The following is a 21,988-nucleotide window of genomic DNA, read 5'->3' on the forward strand; positions in this document are numbered from 1 at the left end:
TCACTACTGGTTTTCTTTTGTTATTCCAATTGTGTCTCTAGGCAGTAAAACTCTCACTTAAAGCATGCCCTCTCTATTCTATTATCTTGTCCACTGAAACCTTCATCCACCTGGTCCCCCAGGCTAAAGCCTGAGTCGTCCTCTTTTCAGAAAAGTTGGAAGATTTTTAGCTACAATGCAGTTATATCTATGTGGTTGAAAATTCCTTGTTTCTTTTAAAATTTTTACTAAGGAATTATATCTAGTTTATTATTTGAGACCTTGTATTTCTTCATGTTGTTTTGCAAATATGTCATGTAGAACTTATATTTTCCTCCCAGTAGAGGAACTTATTCCCTATAGTTGCATGTATAGTAGCCATGTGATTATTTTCCCCTTCTCTTTTTGGAAATTTATAATTTCTGCTCGTATCCACTTGTACAACTAAAATATTTGAAATGGATGAATTGCCCAATGCGAGTGGTTAGGTAGGTGGGAAAATTATTTCACCATAAGAGAAGAGACCTAAGTCCCCATTCAGATTTGAAAACTTCTAATTTCTTGCCCAGATGTGAAATCTCTTTGTTTCTTTCCCACATAAAGGAAAAGGGGAGTTACAGGTGATGTAAAAACTTTCTAGTTTAATAGAGGCATGAAGTGCATCCATAAGGGCTAGACACTATCCTTTTCCTTTTCTACTCTATTCCTTTTTTTTTTTTTAGTGCTAGTCTGGACCCACTAAATTTATATCATTATAAATTGCTATTAGGTAGTGAACTGTCATTTGAAAAACACTTACACTTGAGTTTCCCCAGTACTGAAATATGATACCCCTAGTCTTCCATGTATGTATTCCTCCCAATTGCTATCAAAATAATATATTAGATGTGATATCATCTTTTTCTTTTTTTGAATATTTGGGTATGATATTCATATATATGCTTTTTATGTATTTATACCATCATATAGTATACAGGTTCTTGGTGGGCAAGGCATGTCACTTTATTTTAAATTTTTAAATAATTTGGATTTTGTGTGTGTGTGTGTGTGTGTGTGTGTGAGTGACAGAGTCTTGCTCTCTTGCCCTGGATAGAGTACAGTGGCATCATCATAGTTCACTGCAACCTCAAACTCCTGGGCTCAAGGGATCCTCTTGTCTCAACCTCCTGAGTAGCTGGGACTATAGGCACATGCCACCATACCTGACTAATTTTTCTATTTTTAGTAGACACGGGGTCTTGCATTTGCTCAGGCTGGTCTCAAACTCCTGAACTCAAGCAGTCCTCCCTCCTCGGCCTCCCAAAGTGCTAGGATTACAGGTGTGAGTCACCATGCCAGCCAATAATTTCTATTTTTTTTTTTTGAAATAATTTGTATTTTGAAATCGCAAACTTACAGAAAAATTGCAAGTGTAATACAAAGAAATTCTTTTACCATACTCCATTTCAGAGTAGGTTGCAGACCTGATGCTCCATCACTTCCAAAGACTTTAGTATATATTTTCTTACAAATAAGAATATTTTCCTGCATAACCACAATATAACTTTAACAAGTAGAAAATTAATACAGCAGGAGCTGTGGGGAATAAGAAGAGAAAACAAAGTACAATTAAGAAGATTTAACAATTTGATGACTGCTTAGACAGGGAGGGAAGGGGGAGAAAAACCCATAACATTGTATGCTTGTGTGTATGGGTGAATTGGGAAATGACCAGTGTTAAAAGTGTTTGGTTATTTAACACCTGAATGTTGATATTCTGTGGGAGTATAGTTTAAAAATATTGTATTGCAGTAGTAGAAGAAATGATCACAGATTCTTTGTCATCTATGGTTAAGATTTATTGTTAAACAATTGGGATTTTGAATCAGGTAATAGAATCTATTGAAAAACTTTATAGGAGAAGTGAGATATTTTGGCACTCCTTCTAGGTCTGTGAAGGGAGAGTGTCAGTGAATTAAGAGTAATGAAAGAGAGCAGCAGAGGAATCCACATCTTATATTCCAGTCTTGACCCCTCTCTCTGAGGATCCAGTCCCTAATTTCCAATTGCTGAAGCTCTCCATTTCAAACTCAGTATGACGAAAATTAAACTTATACACTCTTTCTTGACTAGGTTTCCTATTTCTTTTACTTTCTCTTGGTCTAGAAGGCAAGTACTGGCTCTTCCTGCTCTGTAACCACACCCCACCTCTATCTAGTTGATTCCTATATCTTTGAAAGGGCCTTGGAAAAAAACAAATTTCATACTAGCATTATTGCTAATATTTCTGCAATTTTAAGAAAGTCACTTTCTTAAAATGATTTTCTGTAAATTATGATGATTGAACCAAATGTGATAAAATATATTATTTAAGAGCATGATCTCCATAATGGGGCCCTCTTTTAATCCCTGCTCCACCATTCAGTAGCTGTGTGATCTTGGGTACAGTATCCTCAACTGTAAAATGAGAATAACAGTAGTACATATCTCACAGGGTTTTGAAGATTTAGTCTATATATATGAAATATTAAGAATTGTGCCTGGCATATAGTAATCACTATTTTAGTTTCTATTGTTGTCATTAAGATTTTTTAAATTGTTTGCTCTCTCAGTTCCATTCTATCATTTTGTAATGCTGCCATAGGAGCCTCTCTCCTATTGGCCACTCCCCTTATCTCCATTTTCATTATTATCCCATTATCATTCAGGATTAAATTATTTATTAATACACATAAAATGCTTAGGATAATGCCTGGTAGTTAGTAAGTACACAGTAAGTGTTAGCTCTTATTATGATTATTATTATTATTTTCACATCGGTGACCTCTCAAGTCAGTAAGATCATTTCTTGCTCTTACTGGTCCTCTGCCTGTAATCTCTCCTACTGTTTAGATTGGTCTTTCTAGAACACTATTCAGATAGTGTTGTTGCTCTGTTTTGAGGCCTTTGGTTCCTAAAAGGAAAAAAAAAATCCCAAAACCCATGTTCTTTGGTAGTGATATCACAAGACTAGCCAACGGCAGCTGAAAAAATGGCATTAATGAAAGCGGTAAACTTAAATTTTGAAGTAGTGAAATTTTGTTTTAAGGGCATTGCTTATTAAAATACTGTCATTTTTTGGCTGGGCGCAGTGGCTCATGCCTGTAATCCTAGCACTCTGGGAGGCCGAAGCGGGTGGATTACTCAAGGTCAGGAGTTCAAAACCAGCCTGAGCAAGAGTGAGACCCCGTCTCTACTATAAATAGAAAGAAATTAATTGACCAACTAAAAATATATAAAAAAATTATCTGGGCATGGTGGCGCATGCCTGTAGTCCCAGCTACTCAGGAGAGTGAAACAGAAGGATTGCTCGAGCCCAGGAGTTTGAAGTTGCTGTGAGCCAGGCTGATGCCAAGGCACTCTAGCCCAGGCAGCAGAGTGAGACTCTGTCTCAAAAAAAAAAAAAAAAAAAATACTGTCAATTTTTTATGGAAAGAAAAGTTGTATTCATGATCAAATTCAGTGGACTTGCTACTTATTTATTTTTAGCAAGGGACTAAACCTAAAATTTTATCTGAAAAACTCTGCAGTTCAGTTAAAATAGAATGTGAAAGTAAAGGTCAAGATGGTTTTATGAGTTTTTTTTTTTAGGTTAGGAAAATCAATTAATGTATTCATTTAGGTTAAGAGAACGAAAGAATTTTAATGTGGTTAGTAATTCTCTATAAATAGCTCTCATTTGTTCACTTCAAAATTTTAAGCCTCTTTTTAGAATTTAAATGAAAATAGCTTCATTTCTCTATATTCAGAATAACACTATTAGCTTTTTGTTAGAAAAATCATAAGACCTTATCTAATTTCTTAAAGAGAAGTCACTTGTTATGTGTTCATTTGCACGACCTGCTCTTTAACCCTTTACTCATCTGAGCTATTTTCATATTTTAAATATTTTAGAGTGTTGTGGAGAAAAGTATTTTTCTTTAGTAAAAATTCCATTGGTTTTTGTTTTTTAAATATTGATAGCCACATAATGCCATTTCACCACAGTTTTAGTTTTCAGATGATTTATTAAAATCAGATTTCTACGTATATTTTTTAAAACTTTGCTGCGGGGAATGGCAGAGTGAGAGTTAACGTGGTACACGGAGGGAAGAGCAGCCCATTGGGGGTTAAATTGCAGAGTCTAATGGAATAATAACTGGTAGCACCATCTGCTGGCCTACTTCCGCAGAAGGAGTCAGTATTTTTAACGACATCTCTAATATTCATGCTGATGCATTTTGATGCTTTGTGCATTCATTTCTTTCTGTGCTTTGTTGGAATCTGGCTATCTGCTTACAGCTATTGAGGAAACTCAGCTTTTTAGTAGTGTTTACAGCCTTTTTCATACCTAGATAGGATGAACAGTAGATACAAACTTGCCAAGGCAGAAATGTGTTGATAAATCAAAATGTGTATTTGTGGAGGGTTGTGCATCTCTTGGTTGCAGCTTGCTAAATAGGCCATTTAGGAATCTTCTTTCAATGCTTTTTTCTTGAGCACTGCCTGGGGTGGTGAAAAAGCAGAGGGCAAGCCTTTGTCTGACGCCAAAAATGTCTTCAGTGAAGAGGCCAAGAGGAAGGGTAAGTGAAAGCCTGAATGAGTGGGAGGAGGAGGGGTTCTTTGGGCTAAAAGGCTAATGGGATTGAATAACCTTCCTTATTACTGGCTGCTGCTGCGGGAGTCGTACTGCATCGCCATCTTGAGCTTGTTGCTGTTTTCTCGAGTCTTGGTTATTTGTTATAGCCTGTAGGCCTTAAGGTGGCATTTTAGTGAACGATTCTAAACCCTCCTTCCTTTCCCAGTGCTGTAGCACTGCTATGAAACCTTTGATGAGGCAGGTATAGAAAAGATATCCAGTAAAGCACACTGGAATCAGCATGAAAATGTGTTTGGAAATTCCTGATGTTTTTTTCCTTTGCTATAGTCAGAGGCATGTTTACGGGTAAGAATATAACAAAACTGTGATCTAAGTATATGTGGATGAATGCGTGTTTGAAGAGGAAATTCTTTTTAAAATGCTCTTGATCTGCTTCCTGTGATATTGCTAAAATATTAATAATTTTAATGTAAAACTATAAAACTTGTTTCTTTCCCGAATTGCTTGAGCAAAATAATTATGATATAGAAAAAGAAAAAAAATTCACATTTAACTCTTTCATGGGAAAACTAAAACTTTCTCTAATTTTAAGTATGGGAATGTCTGTTTACTAACTAGCTATGTTGCTGCATTAAAATGATTTAAATGATTTCAGGTTCTAGTGCTAGTCTTAAAGGAAAGGATTTATTTTTCTAAAAATCACAATAAACTGTAAGGAGTGGTCATTCTAAATAAAACTATTTTTAAATTTATTAATAATGTTCAGAGTTTTGGAGTAGAGACGAAAGAAAAGATTTTTATTCCAAATACACAGAATACTTACAGGATAAAATTTTAATCACTATATTTACAGGACAAAATTTAAATCAACTAACCAAGAATGCTGTGAAAATATCAATGAATCTATATTATCCTTCTTTAACCCTCATTCTAAAAAGTAGCAGTTGAGCTGTTTATACTAATTTCTAGATAAGCAAAATGTCTTAATTTTAAATTTGTATGTAGCACTCACATAAACATTTGCTCATGTAATTTTACTTCTCTATTTAAGCTTAATTTAAGAAATTTAGATATTTATGTCAGTTGTTTTAGATGTGCTTTGGTGTATTCTATAAAAAAATATTTTGGTTTCTCTAGCCTCCATCTTCCAAGAAGAGTGATGGTTCTGGGACATATACTAAGTTGCAGAATACCCAGGTGAGGGTCATGTCTGAGAAGAAGCAGAGAAAAAAGGTGGAATCAGAAAGCAAGCAAGAAAAGGCTAATCGCATAATATCAGAGGCCATAGCAAAAGCAAAGGAGCGTGGGGAACGCAATATTCCACGAGTAATGAGCCCTGAAAACTTCCCTAGTGCTTCAGTTGAAGGAAAAGAGGAAAAGAAAGGTAGAAGGATGAAATCCAAACCAAAGGACAAAGACAACAAAAAAACAAAAACATGTTCTAAGTTAAAAGAGAAGACAAAAATTGGGTAAGTTGGTTAAGAATTAAATTTAATTCCTTTCAGTTTTTTTTCTTTCTTTCAGAATATTATGGGGGTACAAATGTTTAGATTACATATATTGCCTTTGCCCCACTCGAGTCAGAGCTTCAAGCGTGTCCATCCACCAGTCAATATTTTCTGAAAGTGCAACCTGTCTAACTGTCTACTTTTGATTTGAATGTGATATGTTTACTCCCATATTAGTTTTAAATTGCTAGATACCATGTGTACCTTATTTCCTTTTTGAATGAATTAGATAATATTCCAGGATCTCCTAAATTTTATTGTTCTGTGAACATGGGTTTTTGTGCATTAATATTAGTAAAAGGGATTTAAGATAGGAAAATGTTTCAGTATATGAAAATAAAAAAGGAAAAAACATAATAAAAAATCCATATTGCTATGCCAGTTCCAAATTTACTTTCTTCACAGAACATGCATTGCAATTCTTTATAAGATTTCTTTACCTCTTAGTTGAACTTGTGCTTCACTGAGTGCCTCATAGTTTGGAAACATGAAATACAGCATTATAAACCCACAACTTTTGACTAAATGGAATGGCAAGAAAACTAAGACCATATAAACAATAAGCAGCTCCCAGCTCTTACCGATTTACTTCCATACAGACTGATTTACTTTATGTAATAAAGAGGCCAGGTGAGGATTAATGCTCCTAGAGAAGTGTAAGAACAAAGAATTGCTCTAAAAGGATACATTAATCCTATGTATTTTTATTTGACTGCTTATCTAATACATTTTCAAAAACTAAATACAATGTTATTTGCTTTCTATGTGTGTTTTATATAATCTAAGGTCAACATAGCTTAGAATTGTTTTTGCAGGACTATTTGGTAATTACTGAAGGCTTTATGTAGTTTTATATTAAGTGTGTAATGTAAGTTTTCTCTTTTTCACACACACAAAAATACACAATAAAGAAAGAATTCCCTTATGAAAATCTTCATTTGCTTAAGTAATTATTGATACTTTATATAGACATTTAGAACAAAAACAATTTATAAACCACATTAATTCTTAGCATTTTATTTTATTTTTATTTTTTTATTTTTATTTTTTTTTTATTTCGGCATATTATGGAATTCTTAGCATTTTAAATGCAGCCACCAGATTATTTAGTTTGGTCCTGATGCCATTCATTCCAAACCATTAAATAATATGGCCTCTCTTGTTATAGTATATCAATAAGTAATACTATTGATTTTGCATTTTGTTTGCAGACAGTTAAAATGAAATTTGAAAGTTAGATTTCTACTCCTTTTATTTTTTAAAGGTATTTGGTATGAAAGTAACTTATTTTTCTAAAATTCTATCTAGTTTTAATTTTAGAAACCCCATATTTAATCTTTTGCTATACTAAAAGTTAATATAATTAAGATTTTTCAGTTTTAACTTGGCTCAGAGATCTAGGCAGAATAATATACCATGTTGAAGGGTAACATTTTGAAAAACAACTCATAAATCAAGAAGAAATGGATGAATTTCAAAAGTTATAGTAGCTATTATTTGCTTTAAATTTGGGGGGAACAGCTAGAGGCAAAACATACCAGAATGAATCTGGTTTAAGAAAAAGCATTGTACATAAGGGAAAATTGTAAATAATTAAATTAGAGAGAAACATAGATTTTTAGGAGAATATGAATTGATATGGTAGAGGAGTAGTTGCACTGCAGTGGAGTACTGACTCTTTTTGTGATGTTTGTATTTTTATTAGAAGTTGGTAGATTATTCACAATAAATTATTTTAATATTGCACAGCATTAATCAATTAGTTTTTAGAGGTGTAGTCTGTACAAAACAGAGAAAATAGATGGGAATTGTACTAGAAATGATATTCTTCCTGTTTTGGCTAAATACATGGTGAGCTATTGAGTAGTTGCTAGAAAAGAAAAGTTGTTGAAGTATAAGCCTTTCTGATAGAGGAATTTATAAATGGCAGGCAGGTAAGTAAAATTGAAGCTTGCCTATGTGTTATTAAGCTGTTAGAGTAAAACAGTATCTTGACCATCTGTATTAGTCAAAGACAAAAATGATCATCATGTTGGAAGAAAAGGCATAGTTGGAATAAATGAAATTTGCATACTGTCCAGACTTCCAGTATTAGGCATTTGAAATATTTCATTACTGTGTGTTTCAATGAGCCTCTATAATTTATAATTTTGAATTTGCTGAATTTTTAATGTTTGTGTGAAGAATCATTTAAATAAAGTTCAGTAGCATCATTTTAACTAGCAGCATTTTATGATATATTAAACATTTTCTTTTAAAAATCTTATTTTTCTATTGATTTTAGCAGAATTGGGCTGTTATTAATATCAAATGATATCAGTTAATTTGGAAGGCAGTGTATGATGCAGCTTAACCACTAGTAGTGAGAAATATAAATTTAAAAAGCAACTAAAATTTGCAAACAATAATTTATGGTTCATATCTAGCCAGGGATTGTTTCTTTAACCCATAGATGTGATTTGATGTAATCTAGGAAGACTAATTTGAAGAAAAATAATACTGCCTCTGCTTGCTAATGTGCATGAAACCTTTTTTATTATGTGTCACTTTTATAGATTGATTTTTTTCAATGCAAAAAATATCTTTTTCGGAACAGTTTCTTATAGTCTCATTTAATTTTTACAATTTCGTGAGTTAGACTGGGTATGCAGTATGATAATATAGTTAAATTCTTTGGCTCTGGAGCCAGTTGCATTTGTTCAAATCCTAGTTTCATCACTTATACTCAGTGTAACCCCAGACAAAATACTTAAGCTTCACAAGCTTTGTGTTCCTCATCTGTAAAATGGGGGTGATGGTAGTGCTTGCCTTACAGTGTTATTTTGAGGATTAAATCAGTTAATAACATTTGAAGCATATAAAACAATACCTGGAATATGCTTAACACTCTGTTAATATTAGCCATTATTGTTTTCTGAAAATATAAATAGCATGTAGCTATTTAAGGAAAAAGCCAAGGCCAGAAGCCACACCCCTTCCTTCAAGCCATTCAGCTACCTAGGTTCTCCTTCCATTAAGGCTCTGTTTCTAAAAAAAAGTCAAACAGGAAAACATGGTTGCTACTTGTTAAGGAGAATAATCTTTGGCGTGAGCATGCCTCTGCTTATCAGGTTATCTAAAGTAACATTTAGAATAAATAAATTTTGTTTGAAATATGCCTGGAGTTTGAGGACTTTGCTCATGGTTATGTGGAAGGGTGTGAGTTGAAATGGAAATGGCAGGTACAAAGTGAAGGGCGAAGTAAGACTTGAAAGCAACCTTTTTCTACTTTGATGTTTTTCCTGACTCTCACAGTCAGCTTCTAAAAAACTGCCTTTCACGTAAAATAGCAGGTATTCCTTCAGTAATGGTGGGTACATATTAGATGATCCATGAATGGAATGGAAAGGAATTTTATGGAATGAATAGAAAGACGATTAAATATTAAACAATACCAAATGGTTGAATTTGATTTGTTAAATTGAGAGCAAAAATGGCAAGCATAAAACCACAGGGACAAAACTAATGGTTTAGTAATAGTATTTATGTTTTAAAATAAATTAGTAAAATTCATTCTAAGACCTCCGATAGAATTTTCTTATGGCTCCATTTGGTTTTAAATTATATAATGGGATTTCACATGATTTGGTTAAAGAATTTTTAAATTTATTGTTTATTACTGTGACATTTAAATTATGTTTCCATGTTGTCAGTTAGAACTTCTTTATGTTACTGATTATTTAACTGACATAAGTAGAATGCTTTTGGTGCTCAAAAATGTTCTCATAGTTCTATAAATTTAATCAGTTATCATTCTTCATGATTAAACTTAAACTCTTTCCTTTTTATAGTATTCATAATTATTCTTTCTGTTTGTTGTAGGAATATTAGTTATCAGGTACTAGAAGTAGCTTTTCTATTTAGTTAAAGCAGAAAATATCTAAATGTGGATATATTTATCAAACTCTAGTAAAAATTAAGTATTAAGTCATGTTATTAAGAGAAACAATAAAACATTAAATTAGGTCTCAAAATTATCTTGTGCTTTTGTTTGTTAGTCTTTTGAACCTCCAAGAAAGGAGGAAGAAAATAAAATTTATTAACCTCCTGCTGTCATAAATACATATGTATATGTATGTACTTTTTAACAAAACTAACATGTATGTCCACATGTATGTCTTTAAAGAGACATTTCCATTTATATAGTAAAATCTAAAGGAAAAATAATGACAAAATCTGAGAGAAAAATAAAATATTAGAAATTGTCACTTTATAGTCTATTAATAAAGTTACGTATGAGGCTCTGCTTCAAGTTTTTCTAACTGACAGGAATTTTGAAATAATATCTGCTTGAATAAAATATACATGTATTCATTAATTGTTAGTGTATAATAAATGAAAAGCAGTTGTAAAAATGCATGGCATAAATTTATTATGATTTTTTGATTATTAATTATATGCCATTAGTAGACATAAGTTCTATAATTTTTCAAAGCCAAGCAGTTAAAATGTTTTACTGATTTTACTGCATACTTCTAAATTATAAAACTCAGTGAAAATCTGGATCATATTCATCTTTGGAAAGAGTTAATATATACCTTACATATTATTATGAATTTTGAATAAGATTTACAGTTCCATTTAAAAAAAGTTTTCCATTACATTAAACATACAAATAAGGTTTATCATTAGCAAAAAGTTGTACATATGGCACTGAATCTAATTTATTATGAGATATACCATTATTTTTATGTGTCAGAAGGAAACAAAAATATTGCCAGTTAAAACTATGGCATATCTTTGGGTTATTAAATGAATCCAATTGCAGAGGTGTTAATATTTGAAAAAATGTGTATCGTTTAAGAATTCAGCTGTGCTGATAAATGTATTGACTGATTAATACTTAACTAATAATTGAATCCTTAGTGATTATTTATATGAAACAACTCAGTGAATTTCACCTTTTTGTAAAACATGATATCCATCTTTAAACAGGAAGTAATGAATAGACTGGATTATCAAAAGCTTACAATACAATGTTACTTTCACATACTTAAGGATTACAGTTTTAACTAACATAAAGAACCCTCTTGTAACTTGTTTTTTCTAAGTTGAGTTTAAGCTGAAGTCTTGAGTTGAACTTTAAATGGGAGTCATTTCACCAAGTTAAATGTGTTTCTTTTTTAAAAAGGTTTATATTTGAGGACGTTTAAAATTGCCTCGGTATCTTTCACTTGGCTTGCAAAGAAAAAATGTGAAATAATATTTTTGCCTGTTTTCTTCACTTATGATGAATTGGGTGTATTAATTACAACAAATGAACTAATTGGGTACAATTCATTGTCCAATTATTGCAATGAGAGAATGAACAGGGGCAATTACAGATTGATGCAGTGTAGATTGCAGCTTGTTGCACAGCACCTACTAATAACGAGTGGGCAGGATTTAGATGAGTGCATAAATTACATCTGAAAATCAAATATAGACATGTCAAGTATAAACACTGCAGTTTTCTAGTGCCTATACTTATCAAATGAATTAACATTTCACATTCATACCTTAGTTTGAAATTGCCCTTTGCTGTCAGAAACAACCCATGTTTTGATATTTAGTTTTTTTACTTGTCTGAACATCTGTTGTTACATTTGGCTAACATTGATAACAGATCTCTTTAATGTTTTTAAAAAACAAAACTTGTCCAGGCACAGTGGCTCATGCTTGCAGTCCCAGCTACTCAGGAGGCTGAGGCAGGAGGATCATTTGAGTCCAGGAGTTTGAGGCTGCAGTGAGCTATGACTGTGCAAGTGCACTCTAGCCCTGGTGACAGAGCAAGACTCCAAAGGAAAAAAAAGGCTTGTATCAAGCCTTTATTATTGATATATTCTGTTTTAAATTCTGTATTACTTTGTTACTTGTTTACCTTGGAGATATTTCTCCTTAGAATAGCAAACTGTCAGTTTATTTAAAGAATGTATTCATAACAAAATTTTATTTTCATTTTATAAAGAAATTTTATTTTAGAATTAATACAGTAAACTCTTTACAATCCATGATGGAAGAATGGAGTGCTCTGTACCAATTGGATATTTTGCTTAACTGATTTTATTTTTTCCACTTTTGAAACATCTGACTTCCTTCAGATAACATTTATGGCTATTTGTTGTCATTGTGTAGGCAATAGAGATTTCCAGTTGCTTGAAAGTCAGATTAACTTAAATTTTAAAAATTTACTAAAAGATAATATAGTTTCATATTTCTCTTTAGGCATTAAACTGTATTTTCTCTTGTTTAGTTTTGTTGGTTTATTTTTTGAAACAGTACTGCTCTGTCGACCTGGCTAGAATGCAGTGCTGTATCATAGCTCCATGCAAACTCCAACTCCTGGGCTCAAGTGATTCTCCTACCTCAGCTTCCCCAAGGACTCCTGGGACAACAGGCGCAGGCCACCACGCCTGGCTAATTGTTTTTATTTGTAGTAGAGACGGGGTCTTGCTCTTGCTCAGGCTGGTCTCAAACTCCTGACCTCAACCAGTCTTCCCACCTTCGCCTCCCCCGGTGCTAGGATTATAGGGGTGAGCCACCGTGCCCGGGCTAAGCTGTGTTTATTGATATTAAATATCTACTGACTGGTTGAAATATATGTGTCATTTTATTTTAAAGTCAGTAAGCTATGTTGAAAATAATAATCTAGGAATAAAGAGACTTTCATTGTCTTTTACTAGATGTGTGACTTTGGTAGTTTTTTTTCCATCTTTTTTTTTGAGATAGGTTCTCCCTCTGTTGCCCGGGCTAGAGTGCAGTGGCATCATTGTAGCTCACTGCGACCTCCTGGGCTCAACTAGTCCTCCTGCCTTAGCTTCCTGAGTAGCGTAAGTACAGGTGCACGCCACCAGCCCAGCTAATTTTTCTGTTTTTTCATACAGATGGGGTCTCACTATGTTGCTCAGGCTGGTCTTGAACTCCTGACCTCAATCCTCTCGCCTCAGCCTCCCAGAATGCTAGGATTATATAAGCATAAGCCACCATGTCCAGCCCTTTTTTTCATCTTTTAGAGCTGAACTTTCACTATCTGTATGGTGGAACCAATACCTCCCTTGCCTATCTTAGAGTTTTTTTCAGAATCAACTGAGATACTGTAGCCAAAGGCACTTTGAAATTTTAAATATTCTCTAAAATAATTTCATTATCCTGAGAGTTTTCATTATCCTAGAGTTTTCTACACTAGTTAACATTTTTCTGAGCCAGTGATTCCCAAACCTGGTATAGAGCATAGGAACTCTTGGGAAATATTTTAAAAGTCACATTGGGGTTCCACTAACTAGATCAGAATCCTGAGGTTGGGACACACAAATCTGGTTTATTATTTTTTTAAATTTTAAGTTTGAAATAATGTCAGGCTTACAAAAATAGGTCAGAGTTCCCTTAGTCTCTTTACGCAGCTTCCCAAATGTTAACATCTTATGTAATCATAGCACAGTTATCAAAACCAGGAAATAAACATTTATATAATCCTATTAACTAATCTGCCTACCACATGCAAATTTTTGTCAGTTCCCTTTTTTTGTTGGCCAGGATCCAGTTCAGGATTCTACATTGCATTTTTTCATCTCCAATTTGGGATAATTGCTCAGTCTTTTTCTTTTAAGATATTTTCACTTTTGAAGCATAATGGCTAGTTATTTTGTAGCATGTCTCTCAGTTTGAGTTTGTCTGATGTTTTCATGAGGAATCCGTATTTTAAATAGGTAGCTTTCTAATAAAGCCTGCCCCACACATTTAGGAACTACTGATCTGATAACTACCTAATTAATTGTTCCCCTTCATAGTATTACCTAGACACCATTTTAGAATGTACAACAAATTGATATTACTTTAGGGTGTTCAAGATTCAATGTTCCATGTAAACAATCCTAGTTTTAAAATCTTTAAATATAAATATATATATATATATATATTTAAAGTGTATAAATACACACACATTTTTTTTTTGTATTTTTAACAATGAGGTCTTGTTATGTTGCCCAGGTTGCCATTAATCTCCTAGGCTCAAGCGATCAGCCTCCCAAGTAGCTGGGACTATAGGCACAAGCCACCACACTTGGCTTATACGTTTTTTTTAAACTCAGAATTATGTCAGTCAAGAATGACTTCGGAATTGGCCTCTTTTCCTGTCATAGACATGTACTCTTTTAAAATAGAAAGGGCCATGTGTAACATTTTGGACTTAAAAAGGTTCAGTAGTAAACTGCTATATCTGAAATATCTCATACAAAGTTGGAATTTGAAAAAGACTTTTGCCTGAGTTGTTAAAAATGGTTAATGAGTGTTATGAAATAAGATGCTATTCCAGGCCTAGATAACAATGTTGGAATATATGGAAAATAAAATATAAGTTCCTTTTTTGTTTTTAGGTAAAATGTTCTAATAATTAAGACAATGAAAGCTTATCTCAGGTGTGATGGGAAACATTTTTATCTAACCTCTTCCCACCACCAGAGGGGGGGTATTTAAGATTGATTTGGTAGTTAATACCTATTAATTAGTATTTATTTTCTAGATATTTAGGTAATATTTATCTATAAAAATGTTTAAGCAGTTTAGTCCTTTGTCTTTAGAGAATCTTCCTTTAATCTCCTCATACCACTATAAAGGAACAGCATTACTACTTCATAATCATTTATAAATTTAACAAAAATTTAAATATCTCTGCTTCTCATCTTATTGAAGTTTTTATTCAGTGGGACTTGAGCCTTTAAGCAGCCACATCGATACTATGTCAATTTGTATATCACATCATTCATTTAGCTTATTAAACATCAAGAAAATGCCTTGTTACAAAATGTATTAAAAAGGTATTAACAGGCCTTGATTTGCATTTCATGGGAATTTTTTTTTTTTTGAGACAGAGTCTCGCTTTGTTGCCCAGGCTAGAGTGAGTGCTATAGTGTCAGCCTCGCTCACAGCAACCTCAAACTCCTGGGCTCAAGCGATCCTTCTGTCTCAGCCTCCCAAGTAGCTGGGACTACAGGCATGAGCCACCATGCCCGGCTAATTTTTTCTATATATATATTAGTTGGCCAATTAATTTCTTTCTATATATAGTAGAGATGGGGTCTCGCTCTTGCTCAGGATGGTTTCGAACTCCTGATCTCGAGCAATCCACCCGCCTCGGCCTCCCAGAGAGCTAGGATTACAGGCGTGAGCCACCACGCGCCTGGCGGGAAATTTTTATTTAAGCAACTAAACTCTCCTTTTACTCTAGTGGTGTTCTCATCTACAGACTAGTTGAAAATACCCATTTAGGTTGGAGAGGGATAGCAAGTAGGAAAAAGTATCACATACCTATTTCTACCACCCAGTTTTACTTAGTATTGTCCGTGACCTTGCCATTGGAAATCATCTGCACAAGTGCCCTAGGATGTAGGAAATAAGCACAAGCAGGTTATTGGATACCCTCGGGAGTCGATTCTTACTAGAAGAGGCATGAGAGGGGGCTTCTGGGAAGCTAATAATGTTTTGTTTCTTGATTTGGAGCTGGTTAGACAGGCATTTTCAGTTTGAGAGAATTCTGTGAGTGATAACTCTTACGTGTGTGCTTTTCTGAATTTACATTATACTTTAATATTATTAGACGGTTGGACTATTAGGTTTATAGAAAATGAGGGATTGGATTTGGGGGCATTTTGTGATTGTGGTACCTTTGAGAAACATCCACAAGGATGTGTCTAATATGCTGTTGATTATATAGGTCTGCAGCTTGGGGAAAAGTTCTGAGCTAGAGATAAGAGATTTGAGAATCTTCAACTTCTAAGTGGTAGTTAAGAATAAATTAAATTAAATCACCCAGGCACAGTTTATAGAGAGGGAAGAAGGCTGAAGACAGAACTTTGAGAAACACCAAAGTTTAAGAGCCTGGGAGGGAAGAGTTGTCAGTGATTGAACGCTGCTGAAAGCCAACATTGAAGGTATGAGTAGAGGGAGGAAATAAACAGTGAAAGTGATGGAAGGAAATGGAGTGTAACTGTGGTGGGTTCCTTAATGTTGTTTCAGGATATCTTCTTGCACTGCCTCTGCTTTTCTGCTTCCAACATAAGCTGTATATTTTTACTCTTACTTGCTTCCTTCACATAGTCAGAACACTACAGGTGGGACATCAAGTAAGAATTACCATTATCTTGTTGAACATGTTAATCATACCAACATAGGAATAGTGTAGGGAGAAATCATTCTACAACTTTTTCTTGCCTCACATTTAGTCATCCAGTCAAAACCAAGTACTGTTGAGTCTGCTTCCACAATAAAAAAATTATATCTTTCTTCACGTCTTCATTCACATTGCCGTGGTGGCCCTACATTACACTTTTTTCTTTCATCTGACTTGTCATTTGCCTTATTACTGGTTTCCCTGCCTTGCATTTTACTTCCGTATAGTCACATTGCTCGCTTGCTTAAAATTCTTTTATCTTCCAATTGCTTTATTTTTTAATTTATTCAAAATATGTCAGTGTCTATTCCTTAAACATTTGTTGCCAATGATGAACAAAACAGGTTCCTTTTAAATTCCTGCCCTTGGCCGAGCGCGGTGGCTCACGCCTGTAATCCTAGCACTCTGGGAGGCTGAGGGGAGAAGATGACTGAGCTCAGGAGTTCAAGACCAGCCTGAGCAAGAGCAGGACCCCATCTCTACTAAAAATAGAAAAAATTAGCCAGATGTGGTGATGCATGCCTGTAGCCCCAGCTACTCAGGAGGCTGAGGCAGGAGGATTGCTTGAACCCAGGAGTTTGAAGTTGCTGTGAGCTAGGCTGATGCCATGGCACTCTAGACCAGACAACAGAGCAAGATTCTGTCTCAAAAAACAAACAAACAAAAAACCTCCTGCCTGTGGAGCTTAAAAGCTAGTCTTAGGCAGGAACAGTAGCCCGTGCCTATAGCCTCAGCTACTCAGGAGGCTGAGGCAGGAGAATCCCTTGAGGCCAGGAGATCAGCCCGGGCAACATAGCAAGACCCCATCTCTTAAAAATTTTAAAAGCTGACCTTAAAATGTTAACTCTTTGTATGTCATACAAGGCCTTCTGTGATCTTTACCCTATAAAGCTGTCCAGTTCTTTGTTTCATTCTTCTGTCTGTACCCTGTGTGTTCCTGTCATACTGTTACTACTACATATTCTTCTTATTCTTCTGTAGTATCCTCCTGTCTGTAATGTACCCTGCCTCTTCTTTCACTACTTGTTAAAGTCCTTTTCATCATATAATTCCTATCTCAAACTTTACCTTTTCTATAAAGCCTCCTTTATACTCTTCAGTAAACATAAATACTTCTTCCTTTGTGTTCACATTGCATCCTGAGCTAACCTCTATAGCAGCATTTTAACTGTGATCATAGTTTAACTATGATACTTTAAGGTTAGAAACTGTGTCACTTTATTTTCAAGTCCTAGAACCTGGGAAAGTGCCTGGCATATAATAATTAGAAGTAATTACCATTAGTTGAGAAATATTGTGTGTCAGGACATAGTAATAGCAAATATAAATTATCCTACTTAATTCTCAGTAACAGTAGAAATAGCTATTATAATATCCCTATTTTCCAGGCAAGGAAACTAAGGCTAAAAGAGATTAATTAATTTGCCTGGTGTCTCACAAATAGGTAAATGGTAGAGTCAAGGTTTAAATCTTTGACCCTGTGATTTCAAAATGCATTCTTTTAACCTCCAAGTTCTCCCATATAAATAAATAATCGCTTAAAGAATTCTGATATTTTTCTGACAAATATACCAGAAAGTACTGGGTGAGTTTTTAATTTCTGGAATACAGATATCTAAAATAGAATTTTGCTGATTAGTAATTAGCATGGTTTATGATTAGTATGGTGCTTTAAGATTATTCGTCTAGGTGGGGGGGAGGGTGTTGAGGGATGAAAAATTACCTATTGGGTACACTGTGTACTCTTCGAATGATGGGTACACTAAAAGCCCAGACCTCCCTGCTATACAGTATATCCATGTAGCAAAACTACACTTGTACCCCCCAAACCTATTGAAATTTTTGAAAAAAGATTATGTCCCTGCATCTGTTGAAGCAGGTAAGGATATGTGGAGTTCTGTACTTACACCTCTCATCAAGGAAAGAAAAAAACTTCATTTTTGACAATTTTATTTGATATATATATTTATAAATATTAATATATAAAGATATGTTGACACATACATACTGTAGAAATATAAAAAATAATAGTTTTTACTCTTTAGGAACATACAATAAGCTGAGATAAGCCTTACATCAATGAAAGAATTAACTAAATTGTCTTACTTAAGGGAGAAATTATTGTTGGATAGAAAGAAGTAGATGATTTTAGGGAATAGGAGGGATTCAAGGACAATAAGTGGAATTTGAATTTAATAAGAGGTAGAAAGAAAAAAAATCCTTCATTCCAAATCTGCAAGATAATAAAATAAATAAATTATTTTTATTATTAAATACAGTTACATCACCTGAAATTTTTCCCATGAAAAGTAATCTAGAGCCTAAAAAACAAGTGATAGGATTTCAATGCTTAGAAATATATTAACTGTAGTATTAGTTTATGTTTGTTCCATTAGAACGGAGTTTATGTTTTGAAAATGTCATGAATTTCGGGGTAATTATCATCCTTGATTGGACATGCAAGTGCTATAAAATGGAAGAAAGTTTATCACGGCAATCTTAATTTGACTGAAAATGGGAAAATGCAAAGAGGTCTTACTGTTTACTCTTTTCTTCTTGAAACAGCAAGCTCATTATTACATTGGGTAAGAAACAAAAAAGAAAGAATGAGTCTTCAGATGAAATATCTGATACAGAGCAGATGCCACAGCATACATTCAAAGATCAAGACTCTCAAGTGAGTATTAAAATTTTTTCTGAGAAAAGAAAACACTGTTAGGATTACTTAGGTAGCATAATATTGCCTTATAGATATTTACATTATAGTTTAATAGTAAAAATATATTTTATTGTATGATAGAACTTATAGGATAGCATTATTACAAAATGCCCCTAGTAGTATTACCATAGAATATTAGATGTGGGAGGAAACTTACATATCCTCTCTGAACCCCTCATTTTTTAGATAGTGAAACTGAAACCCAAAGAGGTTAAGTAACAGTACAAAGTCCTCAATGGCTTTGGTATGGAGAAGTATCTAGTAATATTATCCTGTACTTATAGAATGCTTTTGAATGAACTTAATGACGGAGATATTAACTTTTTAAATCAAATACAAATGACAAAGCAAATGGATTGAATCATTCCTAGAAATAATTCCTTTAGTCTGCCCTTCTGTTGAAGAAAAGATAAACAATTATACTTAAAATCCCCTAATGTAGACATAAATACTGTACATTTTGCCTTTTTTGCTTTTGGAATAGGTGGATATTCAAAATAATTCTATGAAGTTAAAAATTATATATAGTGAAGGTCATAATAATTCAGGCCACCCTCTGCCCTCTAATAATTAAAATACAATTGTAGGCCGTAGGGGTGGTGGCATTTGTTGAATTATGGGGCCAGAAAGCCCCTGAATGGCCTTTCTTCTTCCTTATGCAGCTTCTTATCCAATGGGAGAGTAGTGGCTCAAGGCTCCTGGGCTGCTGCAACAGTTGAGGTAAGGGCAGTGACTGAAGCTCCTAATATTATATGGCCTGGCTTTTTTTTCATATGTTATCCTTAACTTAGGCAAACTTATATTTAACTTATTCAATATGAGAAAATTTAGTTTAATTTTTACTTGAATAATGCTGGCCATTTTTCCATTATGCAATTACCAAACAATGAAACAGTTTTGACAGGTGTGTTGTTTTAACACACACACACACACACACAATGGTGAAGGAAAGAAATATTTTCTAAGTTATAAATCTCTATTATTGATATATTTTCATTATATAATAATTATGTCATTATATAAATGATGGAAAGGTCCATATAGCTTTCATCCACAACAGGGGATTGTCAAGATTTGAACTTTCAGAAACTAATTAAGCTTTGGAGTCAGGTGGAAATCTAAAAATGTGATTTGGTATTTAATTTTGTTACCTTTAATCTTAACAGAGAATATTTGAGAAGTCCAGGTAATTTAGAGACCTAAATTTTTTTTAAAAATGCCCTTGCAGCAGATCACACTATTAGGATCATTATAGGAAAGAAGTGATATCATAGTGAAGTACTGTATTAGTTACTTAAAAGCATAATGCTTCTGTCTTCTTGTGCAAAGTGCCATAGGCTGATCTGTGGAAGCCTTTAACACATAAGAGAAAAGGTAGAGATAAGACATTAGAAGGGAGAATTTATCAGTATTTTAAATTGTGCTTTAAAAAACATTATGGAGAAAGAAAGCCAGAAAAAAGCACATTAGCCAAAAATAGGGACATCAGATTAATTTTTATATTTTTAAACTAGTAGAGATGTTGTATGACAGAGAAAGATAAATGATGAGAAGGACACTTTAATTGGCCTTACCTTATTAATGTATAACTACATACTCTAGTGGCATATAATTTATGGTAAAATCATCTATAATCTCATATTTTCATGGACTTTTTAATTAATCTGTTAGACTGATAAAGTCTTCATAGGATAAAGGAGGAGTTTTATAATAAGTGGCCCTCATTCTATTTTGTGAAGAATTACCTGAGTGCTCACTTTTTGTGAGTTTGAAGGATTCTTTCAGGTCACTCATTTACTATTTACTAAAGACTAACTGAGATATTTCTAAGTACTAACAGATCCTGAGTGACCAGAAAGGAAACTGTAATGCTGAAAACTTCTAACAGAATTTTCTAAAAATGTACTGAATTATTCTCAAACTTCATTATTTAGAAGTCATGCTTAGTGAGACATTAAAAAATACGTGTTATTTTTAGAATAATGTCACAGTTGTTTATTAGTTTAAACTATTCTTAAACATTAAGATCTATATCATGCCCATAATAGAATTCTAAATATTCTTTTAGCTTAGTGTTAGAAATCCATAGAATTTTCCTTACCAGGGAAAAATAAATAATTCATATCATTTTCAAAATAGGATGTGGGAAAATTGGGTTTCTGGTAGTCCTTTTCTTATAATTTTTATATGCCACCTGCCTGTCTCATATAGAAGTGTTACTTTGAGGTTTGAAAATCTAAATGTCTTCATGGCCAAAAGACAGTGACCCATCCTAAATGAGGTATGAAGTTGTCTACCACATTTAACTGACCATATTAGTGCCTTTGTTTCTCTTAATATTCTGCTTTTCATAAGAGAAAGAGTCAGCAGCATGATGTTAAAGGCCACTGCAACCTTACTGGATACAAATAACAGTTTGTACCCAACTGCAGCACTGACTCAGCCAATTTTGTCATGGCTATGGAAGTAAATGAAAGACTGCCAAACAGAAGACAGGCAGAAACCAAAAGAAGAACATGTGGGTTATTTTGCTGGTTCCATTTTTGGGGAGTGTTGTGAAAGTTACTAAATATATAGAAGAAAATGGAATAGAATAAAGAAGGGATAGATTTACCAAATGTTGAGCAGTAGAACAGTTGGCTGAGCTGCCTCTACTTTGCGAGAATTAGAGAAGTAAAAAAAAAGTAAACCTAAACCCCTTGGGATTTTCAAACCAACTTGAGATTTGGCTTTTATAGTGGAAACATCAAAAAATGTGTAACTTTGTGAGTCTTTTTGTTAAAGTTTTCCTTGCAATATAAAACTTTTGAAACAAATATTAGATATTTAGGGAGGTAAGTAAAGCCATGTGTATTTTGAGTCCCAATTTTAAATTACTTAGATTATTTAAAAATTATATTACTTTATAATACTTTGTAAAAGGCTTTATTTTGTTTGATGATAGTGATGTTCCTTATTTTTAAGGAGAGCTAGTAAGGTTAGTGAAACAGTTTCTTCCTTCA

General features: G+C 33.6%; 1 protein-coding gene across 21 annotated transcripts in view; it reads left to right on the plus strand.

Moving 5' to 3' along the window:
* Positions 1 to 21,988, plus strand: part of CHD9 (chromodomain helicase DNA binding protein 9) — a 231,291-nt gene that overhangs the window by 113,403 nt on the left and 95,900 nt on the right. For 13 of the 21 annotated variants that reach the window (XM_020282652.2, XM_020282655.2, XM_020282653.2 and 10 more), the window contains 2 exons: positions 5,714 to 6,045; positions 18,833 to 18,944. In XM_020282652.2, the coding sequence (XP_020138241.2) occupies positions 5,714 to 6,045; positions 18,833 to 18,944 (444 nt within the window). The other 8 variants (XM_075995635.1, XM_075995637.1, XM_020282665.2 and 5 more) reach the window with 5 other exon arrangements.

Source organism: Microcebus murinus, chromosome 20 (genome assembly GCF_040939455.1).
Source record: "Microcebus murinus isolate Inina chromosome 20, M.murinus_Inina_mat1.0, whole genome shotgun sequence".
NCBI classification, from domain to species: domain Eukaryota; kingdom Metazoa; phylum Chordata; class Mammalia; order Primates; family Cheirogaleidae; genus Microcebus; species Microcebus murinus.